Genomic DNA, 12807 nt, shown 5'->3' with positions numbered 1-12807 from the left:
ACTGAAGCTACGCCTGGAAATGACACTGTTCAGTGGATTCTTTATGATTGACAGGAGTTTGCTTAATGCCCGTCGCTCTGCAACTGATGTTAAACTGTCCAACTTTACTCCTACAATAGAGCCTGCCTTCTTAACAAGTTTGTCCAGGCGTGAGGCGTGAATCGGTTAGAAGGGGAGGAAAAAGAAAGAAAGAAGAGACGGAAGGGAGAGAAAGAGAGAGAGAGAGAGAGAGAGAGAGAGAGAGAGACGGTGCAGGAGAGCGTTGCAGCTGAACAGGGAGCCTGGGTGTTGGGCCGACACCCGGGGAATAGTAGTAGTGGTCACTGGCGCTGAGTGATCATGGAGCGGTATTGACTGAAAGTAGGGTGACTCTTTGCTAAAGGACTTGGGCGAGTGTATTCCCCAGTGTAGGCTCTCTGGCCGCTGTGGATCCCAAATCGCTGTCAGGAGGAGCCTACCGGAGCCAGGGATCGGAGAGGTGAACTGAACAGCTGAAGTAGGCAGAGTGAAGGTTAGCTGCAAGTAGGGCGACTCCCCGGTTGGGAAGCAGGGGGGCCGCCAGGTAAAAAGGCACCGAGATCATCTTTATTTATTTATTTAAAAAAAAGAATGCATCCTGCTGTATTTTAACCTCGACGTTTTTCTATTGTTTTTAACCTCCACCTTTCACTTCTGATTTTATGGATTGTTTATTGGAACTTTGGACACTGCACTTTTATTTGAACACCTTGTTTTGTTGATTGTTTTAATAAAAGCACCATGCTTGGTTCACGGGCTCCCCCACAGCAGATAGGAGCATACAGCAAACCCGGACCGACAGCAGATGGAAGCATACAGCAAACCCACATCGTCACAACGTGATTTTGTGTTTTTTCACATAAATTTGAATTGATTGTTGAAAAGTATGAAGGTGGCATGCGTATCCGGGCCACGGCTGTTGCATACCGTTTGCCGAGAACGACGGTATCTGCGATTGTGAAATACAAAGACGTTATTAAAAAGTAAAGTGAGGTTAAATTTTCATTTATTTCATCTAATTGCTTTTGTATTTATGTATTTTAGTATTAAGCAGTGTTTAAATAATTTTATACAACCCCATCAATGTATAATATGCCAATAACAATAGTATTTTTTTTCATGGGAACGGACTAATCATTTTCCTTTTATTTCTTATGGGAAAAATTAGTTTGGTATATGTCCTGTTTGGTATAAGTCCAAGGATCTGGAACGGATTAAGGACGTATACCGAGGTACCACTGTACTATAAAATTTATACCGGTTGTTACAGACACAAATCAAATGTACGTTTTTATTGTATAATATTAACAATAAGAGCAGCTCATTACTCAAAATAGTACATTTGCGCAGCTGCTAGTATCAAACCCAGGGCCTCTTGATTACAAGTCACTAGTTCTTACCAATGCACCACAGAAGCTGTCGTATTATGCTTGTACCTTTTGTGAAGGTGTTTATTTGATATATTGGACTTATGGCTTCACACATTATATGCTTCATGTCTACATTTTGTCATTTCTCTATTGTAATAAAAAAAATCTTGGGTCAACACGTGATCTTCTCGGAAAGACACTCTGATGTCCCACCACACTAGACTTTACAACCTTTGGAAGCAGACCCATGAGACGGTGACGTTTGCAAGTCATGCCCTACTTACAAACAATTTAAAACAAGATCACAAACATCTAACCTCTCAGTTGTTGGAATTCTTTTGGCAGACACTTCATGTGCTCCCAGCTCTTAAAAATGTAATATTTTCTAGATTGCACGTCATCGACTAAGTAAAGAAGAAAAAGCACCCCATCGAAAAGAGACACAAAAGCGTTGGAAAGAAAAACCAAAAAAGAATGCACAAAAGATCAATAATAATCTATGTGCAAATTCAGAAAATAAATAAGTAACAATCGGCCCGGACCAAGTGGAATTGAGAACCTCGTAGGTCCAATCGGGGACAGAAATAAAAGACTTCATAAAGATATTCAAAAATGTTGCCGCAATACACATGCAGAGCAGGATTGAGATTATGAAAGCAGGGGAATTCGAAAAGCTCAAAAAATACAAACAAAAAAAAACATGTTGCTGTGATACACATGTAGAGCAAGTTAAAGAATGTAAAAGTAGGAAAATACGAAAGTATCAAAAAAAAAAAAAAAAAAGACAAAGATCGCATTAGAAAAAACAAATGGAAATTCTTATATAACTGACCATACACTACGAGTATGTGTGGTCCCACAACAATTAAAGCTACGACAAGTTTCATTTCAAAGAAACCACAATTCGGTCAGGTGTATATTTATGATCAGGGATAAGCGATGCAAAATAGAAACAAAAGTGTATGCAACAATTCCCATGAAAATAATCTCTTTAAATTGTATATCCAGTTAACCTGGTAGCCCTGCAATAAAGTCCAGCTTTGTGAAGTTCATGACATACCATTTTTGTTGAGACTGGGCCACAGAGGAGCCAATTCAAATCTTTCACATTTAGCAACTATCCTTAAAGTGCCTCTCTATTACTGTTGGAGAGCTTTGATTTTGGGCCACAATTTTTCTTTGATGATACAGCTTGTCCATGTTTGGCACATGGTCTCATTAATTAAGGCTGTGTTCCCCTTGACACGTAAAACACACCTGTAATTTAGACACTATGTGCCCTCTTTGGGAATTCGGTTTTCCTCATGTTGCTTTAAAATGCACATATCAAATGACTAAATAGTCTGGGGTCTCTTTAATAGCTGACACATACTTCTAACTGGCAAATAACGTAATACGACTCAATTTTTTATGTAGTGTTTCCATCATTCTGTTCACCAAGTGTACTTGGGTGACTTCTTTATCCAACGTCACTTACAAAACTTAGGAGTTAAAATTGGTTACATTTTTTTTCCTCCTCCCCCAATAATTGGAGCACAGAGTGGTGAAGTGACTGTCATGGTCACACAGCACCAGTAGAAGGATTTAAAACCACAACTTTAGAGTTTGACGTCCAAAGCTTTAATCATAATGCCACACTACCTCCATCATATTAGTTGTATTTTCAATGATATCTGCACAATTCAATCAGTAACATCAGTAGTTTAACTTCTCATAAATTCACTTATGTACCAGCAATCAATAACCCACAAAGCTGCAGAAATCCAGAATGTACAACTCACACCATGTCAATAACGCAAGCCTTCAAAAGAAATTATAAACATGTAAAATTCTAAGATTTTCAAGAAAATAGTATTCCAGAACAAACTAGATGAACAACATTTTAATGTTTTTTTACCTGATCTTTTCTTCCACTTATTGTTAAATTACTGATTGCCCATGCTGCTTCTTTCTGTGTTCCAAAATCGCCCTGCATAAGAAGGGGAAAAAGCCAAAGAGATTACTATAAAGCAGGATATCAAAAAAACATTTTTGATTTAACACTAGAATCCCTGAAGCCTATGAAAAAACCTGTAATCCCGGCCCACCTTAAATTCCTTTGCGTCTCTCCATCAGCATGCTATCCCATCCCTCCCTCGACCTAGCTCAGACAAAAAAAAATCTCTCAGCTGAAGGTTCCTTATCTACGTGTGAGGTGCCTGGAGTTGTATAGGGCAAATAATACAGTATATTATGTGTGTTCCAGTTTGAGGCAAGACATGCTGAACACATACCTAAAGCAGAAACTTTTTCCATGCTATACTAATAATGACGTGAAGTGTATAATGTGTGAAGACTTTAGTCCAAATATCAAAAACATGTGCACTTTTATTCAAGAATATAACCAAAAGTGTTAAAAAAAAAAAAAAAATTAAATTTACATGTTGTCAATAAGTTAAAAAAACCAAGATCAAATGTCAATCAACAGAAAGCCAGTATGTATTACTGGATGACGCAGAGATATGTGTTGCTGCCTTATGACCGAAAAGCTGCAGGTTTGAGCCCAGGCGTTCAGTGTTTTGAGTAGTGAGCTATTACTATTATTATTATAAAAACTATTTGAAAAACACTATGCTATTTGAACATTTTTTTTTGATCTTGCCTGTACTGTGTTATGCTGTATGGTGGTGCATGGTACTGAAAATGCAGACAGACTTCTTATAGCACAGGCAAGATTGAAGGAAAAAAAATGTTCAAATGCATTACGTTTTCAAACAGTCACGTTTTCAAGTATGAATGTGTGTGCGCGCGTGCACAAGAGAGGCAGAGAAAGCTTTGATCTAATTGAAGTGGCTACTGAAATATAAAATAAACACTTTCACAAAGCTATAACGAAACAAGTGTGCTTTTATTCAAGAATGAAACTGAATAACAAAAAATTCCAGTGACAACAAGACACCAAGAAGTCATGATTCACCAGTGTTTGGGTGTGTACTTATATGCCTTCAGTGGTATCTTTTACAGGTAGCAAAACTTGACACCGACTGTTACAGACTGAAATGAAAGGCTTCTTGTTTTTGGGCGCATTCGCGTTTGGAATTTCTTGCATACTAAAGTGACTTTAGCTGCAAGTGCAAGTCCCATTTTACTTATGGTGCCAAGCAGAGTTGTGTTGCGGCAGTCTATTAGCCAGCGAAAGCGCTGTGAATAAGCCGTCTGCTGTTACGGTTCTGCCTTTGTCCAATCTGATAGCAGTCATGGAACATCGTATCTTTGATTTCCGGTACAACAAATAGTTCTGAGCAGGCATCAACTCAGAGAGGGAGAGGCAAGTTTGTAGTACCATGTGAATTTAATTGACAGAATAAAACTGAATAATGAAAAAAGCACTTTTACGAGTAGCCAAAATTTACACCAGGTGTAACAGACTCAAATCAAATGTATGTTTTTATTATTATCATTACTAGCCGACTCCCCCGATGCATTCAGCGGTGTAATAAGAATGGGAATGGAAAACAGTGAGAAAGGAATTCAGAAATCAAGAAGAAAGAAATACTGCTTGAAAGACGCAGTTGTGAATAGGTGTTTTGCTGGAGACGATTTGTGTCAAGAAATAATCCATTGATAGGAACAGGTAGTTGCCGGATCCCGAAATAGAGATGGCGTTGTACAAAAATCCGTTGACAGAGAAGATACTGTCTTTCATTTTATAATAAATAATATAATAAATAAAAAATAGCAAGGAGTGAAACCAATGCCAATGGTCAAGAGCATAGACATATATAGATAGACGACACATTCACTGTGTTGCGCAGTTGACACAATACGTCAGCGCATCCGCCCTATTGGGAGTAGCAAAAGTGGCATTTAAACTGATACAGGTAGACGTGGAAACTGGGTTTTCTGATGAAAAAACAATAACGTTTAAAACAGTATCGTTTACATACAACAGATTTAGGCTTAGGAAACAACCGTCGCAGTATAACGAAAACAGCAAGGTGTATGGGAGGCCGCAGGCAGCGTGGGGAAGGGTTTGGAAGAGGACGAATAGGAATCAAGAAATGCTGTGTCGGCCGCGTGTGGGCGGGACCAGTTTTGAAGAGGAGCCGCAGACAGCGTGGGGAAGGGTTTGGAAGAGGATAAATAAGAATCGAGAAATGTCGTGTTGGCGGGACCGGCTTTATAGTGGAAGCAGAACGAACCAGAAGAGAAATATATATAAGTGATTATTAATAGCAGCTCAGTACACAAAACACGGAGCGCTGGGACTCAACCCAGCAACCTTGCGGTTATAAGCCAGCAGCTCATACCTCTGCACCATCAAGGAATACAAATTAATTAGCTTTCTGTCGATTCACATTTGTGCCTGGGTTTGTAACTCATTAACAGAAACATGTAAACTGAATGATTTTTTTTTTTTACTTTGGTTATATTCTTGAATAAAAGTTCATGTGTTAATTTAATATTTGGGCAAAAGTCTTCACACATTATACACTTCACATCATTATTAGTATAACATGGAAAACGTTTCTGCTTTAGGTATGAGTTCAGCATTTCTTGCCTTGCATTTCCCTTCATCCTACACTTACCCAGATCTTTGTAGTCCTGGAACACACATGAAATGCATGCGTTAAAAATAATGATATACTGAATTATTTACCCTATACAACTCCAGGAACCTCACATGCCGATAAGGCGCCTTGACTTGAGCTGGGAGAACTTTTTGCCCGAAATGAACTCCGTCAAGGTTGGACGGGGGGGATGGGGACAGGAGGCTGCTTGTACTGACTGACACATTTACAAAACAAAAAACGCTAATGGAGAAGTGCAAAGGAATTTAAGGTGGGCTGGGAATATGGGTTTTTTTGTAGGCTTCAGGGATTCTACTGTTAAAGATAAAACACAAACTCAAAATGAAAGTTAATGCGTTAATTGCGATTAATTAATTTAAAAAAAAAACGGGGTGATGGACGGCTGGGTTCCATGCCCGGCTGGGAAGCCCCTGCTATGTATGTTCCGGGAAAGCAACTTTGGATAGCTCAATACCTCCCCTGGGACGCTTGGTGGCAGCCTCCCACCTGGCTCAATGGGAGACGGAGTCTTCCACAGCCTGGTTGGGAGCTGGGATGGCCGCTAGGGGGTGCTGCCGAGTCTCAACAACCCGGCTAGACGAGTCATCAGCCCCAGCTATAAAACGGGCCAGCCTCCACCACTCTTGGGTCGGAATCGGGAGGAAGAGGACGAGGTTGCCTGGGAGGAGTGGTGGTGCAAGGTGGAAGAGTTGTTGCTATTGTGGTTACGTGCTTTTGGGACTGTGTTGGGCCTGTGGGACACGGGGAAGACGTGCCCCAACGGTTGAAGACTAAAATAAAAAGCCTGTGTGACTTTTACACATGCCTCTGCGTAGTCTGTGTCGGGTCGGGCGCTATATAGTGTCTTTCACACCGGTTAAAAAGAATAAAGCATTTAATCACACTTTGTATTCCAAGCAAAGGGGAACTTTTGTCAATGCACGATTTCCTGGTACACCAACTACACTGATGCACACATCAGAGCTACAAAAATGGAAGAATCAGAAGAAAGCGCGTTGCTAGGACTGATCAGAGGCAAATTTCATTTCAAAAGACTACCTGACGAAAGCCTTGATAAAAGCATGGTTTTGTGCAAACTGTGCAAAAAGGAGTTTGCATACCACCGAAGCACTTCAACCTTACAGTACCATCTAAATACAAAACGTGTTAGTAATTCTAATTACATCTGAGTCACTGCACATATTGTTGATGTCACAGATGGGACATGGAATCTACAGTCTTTTGCCCTGACTGTGCAGAAGACAAACACCAGAAACTATGCCGAAAACTGCGCTGAGCAGTTTCTCTTTGTGGAAGGAGAACGGGGAATTCAACAAAAGGTCACCACAACTGGAACAGACAGTGCACAAACCATGGTGGCTGCAGCTAGACACCTCCCATTCCAACACATGCCTTGTGTTGCTCACATCTTGCAAAGAACCATCACTGTTAGCCTTGCTGATAGTGGGTTTAGTGGTGCATTAGCAAAATGTCGCAAAATAGTGGGTCACTTTAAACACAGCCCTGCTAATAAGGAGGAACTACACCAGGAGCAAACAAGACTGGGGCAACAGAAAGAGCCACTCATACAGGATGTTTCCACACAGTGGAATACAACGCTGGATATGGTTTCTCATCTACTAAAGAATCAAGAGGCTGTTTTGCTGCTTTAGACAAACAAAAGCAGAAGCTAGTCATTTTTAACTCCATCAGAGCTGGTAAAACTCCAAAAGCTGGTGACTGTCTTTGAGCCATGCAGGTAAATAAAACTTATTGTTACTGTTTCTTCAAAAAGCTCTATAGTTGACAGTTATTGTGTAGATTAATATTTACTTTCTTGAACTGTGTACTACAGGTTTGTGACTGAGCTTTTTGGAGGTGAGACATAAGTCTCATATTCAGTGGTTTTACCTGCTTTCCACGAACTGCATCACACCATGGAGGTCTATGATGATGACCCACACTACATGGTGAAATTTAAGACTGCCTTCACAAAGGACCTATCCCAACGTGTAGCTACACTCAACCATCAGTGGCTCAAGATAGCTACTGTGCTCGACCCACGCTTTAAGGATTTAAAGTGTCTTGCAAGAGGAGAGCGAGAAGAGGTTTGAACCAGCCTTGAGGCCCTGCTGCAGGAACAGTGTAAAGATTCCACCACAAAGGAGCCAGCAAAGACAAAGAACATCCTTCTCTCTTCATTGTCTTCAGACTCTGATTCAGATGGGGAAGCCCTGTGTAACAGGGCCCTGAGTTTATACAGAGCAGAATCCACCATCAGTGTGACAGACTGCTCGCTGCAGTGGTGGTCCAGTCAAGCAGGGACCTACCCACAGCTATCTGTCCTGGCCTGCAAGTATCTGATTAGTTCTGCCACTTCGGTCCCATGTGAGAGACTGTTCTCACTTGCAGGTCACATAGTAACAAAAAAGAGAGCTGCCTTGAGCTCTGAAAATGTGAACAGGCTAGTCTGTCTAAGTAACTAGCTGAAAGAGATGGACAATAAATGATGGAGGTATTGTGGAGTCCAATGGGTTTGTTATTTTTTGCACTGAAATGTTCAATGATCACACTGTTTTAGCCTAATGTACAAAATAATTTTGGCTAAGGTTACTCTAAGTTTAAAGGTGAAGCTGGTCAAATTACCTTTTATGTTTCTGCCTTATTTTTTTTAAGAAGAAAAACTGCACTTTATGTTGAAATTTTTATTATTATTTAAAGACAATACCATTCTGAAAATGTACTTAAAATAGCACTTTATTTTTAAGTCTGCCCAATTTTAGCCAGGGATATTATTTTTGTTTTTGTTTTGAATTGAAATGCAGTTTAAATGCATTTTTTTTTCAGAAATGAAAAGAACTTGAGTTTACAATATTCATGTCCATGTCTATTATTTGATTCTGTCGCCCACTAAAATCCTTTTAAAATAAAAAAACATTTGCGCTTTGGGGCAAATTTTCTTGTGCGTTTAATCAAGATTAATTAAAGTATCTAATTAATTAGATGCATTTTTTTTAATCGAGTCCCACCCCTAAGAGTGCAAGCTAATTTAATAGCTACAAAATATTAGGGGAAGCAAAACAGAGTATGTAGGCAATAAGTTGAATGTCACAGAAAAATATTTAATCAACAGCAGTAAATGTGACAGTTTCCCGTGTTTCAATCTGAAAAACTCAATTTCTGAAAGTGAGAACTACAAAAACCGAAAAGGGTGCCAACATTTTTTTGATGTTTCTTTAAACACTTACAGGCTTTCTAACCATAGTTTACATAACGTTTTTCCTAAGTTTTGGCTACACAAAATCACAAATAAACTATATCCACACCAATTAAACTTCACAGCATCCTCAATTTCAGATAACTCTGGTGGTTTATAATTGTAGGTGTCACTTAGTTTTTAAAGGCAGGTATGCCAGAGTTACATACCAAGTGCACTGCTACATACTTAATAGGCAAGGTCCTAGTAGGTCAGAGTGCTTCTTTAATTAATGTCTGAAAAAAAGACTATGAAATTACTAAACATAAAACAATTTTAAAAAGTCTATTTGATCACCCTCAGTGTGATATGGTAGAGTTATTTAACCAAACCCAAAAACAGTTTCATGATTCTCCCTTTTATCTTTTGCTCATAGGGAGATTCAAAAAGCATCCACTGAAGTCTTTCTTTTTGAACTGTTAAATGGGCGACGATTGTGAGATATCACAAATCCTGTCTGTGAAGGCTTCGAAAAGAATTTAGAGTATATCTCTTTTTACACATGATCATCAACAGAGTACTCAGATGATACTGGTAGGGTTGAGAGAGAATTCAAAACTAGAGATGGAGATCAATGACATAACCCTAACTCCCACTCTAAAAACTTACAGCATATTGTCAGGGCCTGTTCAAAATTAAAAGAAAGGGATAGCAGATGTTTCTTTTTCAGACTTGGTGACATCACTTGAACGTGTTGTGACAGTTGATCCCACTTGATACTTTAAATGGTGGCAGTGTTAGAGAGACAGTGTTTTGACAGTTTTAAATAAATTTTGGACCTTGAGTCCAAGTGAGAAAGATTACTTGTGTTAAATCCTTATATATAAAATTTGATACTATCCGCATGTATGGTGTTTGCAGCAATACCTTGAGCAGCCACAAGAGCAGCGGCCGCAGAAAGAATGCGTAGAAAACAAAGTCACATGACTGACGCAGAACGTAGAATTGCTAATACGACCACACGTACACAACGAGCACAACAAATGGATGAGCAGAATACAGCTAAAAATGCAACTAACGCTGAAAGAAATCGTGCAAATCAGACAAAAAAGAAACAGATGAAGAACATGCGCTACAGACGCTGACAGACATCGTGCCAGCCGTGCACAAGCGACTGAAGAAGCTCGAGCAGCCGCAAATGCAGCACGGATTGAAAGAAATCGAGCAGCCCGTGCCTTGCAGCGGCTGAAAAGATGTATTTTAACCACAAATCAGTGTCATAACAAAATCATTTCAAGGACTTAACAAAACGAATAATTCTTTGCAGAGAAAGAATGGATTTCACAAAACGTTGAATTTGTAGCCCGATTCGATTGGGCTCCCAGTTGCTATTATTAAATAAGGTAACAAACATTGTAGATACTAGTTCAGGTTTAAACAACCAGCAGACTTTTACATATTTGTATAATATTAATATAGTTGATTCATGCGATCATCTGCGTCTCAAACATTTCATCACATTCAATTCTTATACTGCAAGACAGAAATACTGCTAAAAGATGCATGGCCAGCTATATTATATTTTGAGATCTTGAGACATTCTTGCTTACTATTAGAATGTACACTAAATTTCTAATATCTGTGGTTTTGCTCACCACATTAGAAAACAGAGAGCTTTAGAAGCTGTGCAGAGGGAAGCAGTCAAGTGTATCATATGACTGAGGGCCTGCCCTACTTTAAGAGGCTTAGAGAAAGAAAAAAAAAAAAAACAACTTTTCCACCTTGACCACAGACTGCACCGTTGAGATCTAATTCAGTGGCTTCAGTTGTAAGACAATCACATGAACAGATTTCGTTTTAAATTTCGTGTATTTGATCTTACATGATGGAAAAAAACAAATCAATGTACAAAAGGGGATTTATAAAACAAAATTATTGCAAAAACTTTCTTACAAATATGCAGACTGAAAAGTAACTATGGTGTCTGGTGGGGTAAGTTACCCTATGCTGATTTTCAATTTATTCATTTATCTACTTATTATGATCAGCTGAACAAAGTACAGGCAAAGCAAAAGAGCTTACAGATAGCGAGCTAATGTTTACGTAGCTCTTGAAGCTTAATTCGGTTTTCAGACCTACTTAAATGTTGCAGTCTGTCATTTTGCATCTTCCTGCTAACAAAATACTTGTATTTCATATTTACCAATTTTTTTGTAAGTCACTGGAAAAAGGTGTTGGCTAAATAATGATGATTAGTCACTTACTTATTATTTTGATCTATTATTCAAAACACTGAACTGTTCCATTTCTGAACTATGTAAATACCTCACTACTTTTAATAATATAAAAATGGATACTGGCAGTGCCATTACATTTTGGAACCTCTGACAGCAATGCACGGTTTTGAGTCAAAAAGTGTAATGACTTCATGTAACATGCTTGACCATTTATGAATATCATTGTTTTCTTGCATAAAAAACTCTCAGCACTCAAAGGGGGGAAAAAAGTAAGCATATATCTGGAAAGGTTGGCAGTATGCGATCAAAAAAGCAAAAGGTGGTTTGTCATTTGCATCAACAGTATTGTCAACTCTTACACAAGTCAATTCAGATTACAGTTTGACATTGCAGCAGTTATGCATTTGTGCAGTACTAACCACATCACCTGTCAAAATATTTTATCATTTATACTCTACATATATTTTCTACACCTTTACTCAACAGCTTTGGGTATCTGAATCTCTCTTGACTAACACTCCCTCCCTCTCTACTATTACGGTAAAGACTGCTTCTCAGAATCTTATTTCGAGGTGCCTTGTTTGTCCCCAGTCCACTTTTATATTTCCTTTCTTGAAAGGCAATTCTCAATATGCCTCCTATGACTTTACTCCACTCTGTGTGTCTCACAATTGCACGTTTTCTTTCCATCCCATTGTCAAAGCCAAACAGACCTATCACACTAAATCCAAACTGATCAATCACATAACTTGCAGGGACCAGAGACAGACAGACACTCACTCACCTTAGAATGTTATCATAAAGTAGATAATATAAATCACTGGAACTAGAATACCCAAGTTTCAGTCTTGCCAGGCAGCTGAATTTAGCTAATTTTGCTTTTCAAAACAAATAAGTAAATAAACAAACAATAGTAATCTCTGAAGATATCCAAATTTAATTTCAAACAAAGCAAATTTTTTAACTTTATAAAGTTAATTTCCTGAAGCCGAGGAGAAGCTAAAACATTTCAGGTAAACTTCACCGCACGAACAGTTAACTTTAAATTTTGATATTAAAACTTTTTGCATCTTTTCTTAACTCTTATCAAAAAACTTAATCAAGTATCCATTTAACTACAGAAAGCAGAAGAGGAAGAGTCACCTCTACTCATGTTCAATCCTAGCCACTGCACCTGTAGCAGCTTCATTAGACTACTGAATTTTTGTTAAATAGCAAACCTTCACGACTATAAAGACTTATAGGCTACATGTATGCAATTTTAGCTCTCTGCAAAAAATACAATAATCTATAAAAGTGAATTTGAAATAACAATCCAAATTAACTTAAATTTAAATTTTTAAAGCATACTATTTTCACCTTAAAAATTGTTCCAACACTAAACTTGACTTCTAAAGCAAATGTCTTATTTGATGGATGAAGTAGATAATCTCTTT

The 12807-nt window shown here is 38.5% G+C and overlaps 1 protein-coding gene across 3 annotated transcripts in view; it reads right to left on the bottom strand.

Annotated features, from left to right (window-relative positions):
* The window catches only part of kpna3 (karyopherin alpha 3 (importin alpha 4)), a 255305-nt gene that overhangs the window by 14686 nt on the left and 227812 nt on the right, over nt 1-12807 (bottom strand). For all 3 annotated transcript variants that reach the window (XM_039744890.1, XM_039744893.1, XM_039744891.1), the window contains one exon: nt 3286-3357. In XM_039744890.1, the coding sequence (XP_039600824.1) occupies nt 3286-3357 (72 nt within the window). The remainder of the gene's footprint in view (nt 1-3285; nt 3358-12807) is intronic.

This window comes from Polypterus senegalus, chromosome 2 (assembly GCF_016835505.1).
Source record: "Polypterus senegalus isolate Bchr_013 chromosome 2, ASM1683550v1, whole genome shotgun sequence".
NCBI classification, from domain to species: Eukaryota; Metazoa; Chordata; class Cladistia; order Polypteriformes; family Polypteridae; genus Polypterus; species Polypterus senegalus.
This window is presented reverse-complemented; position numbering and strand designations above follow the sequence as displayed.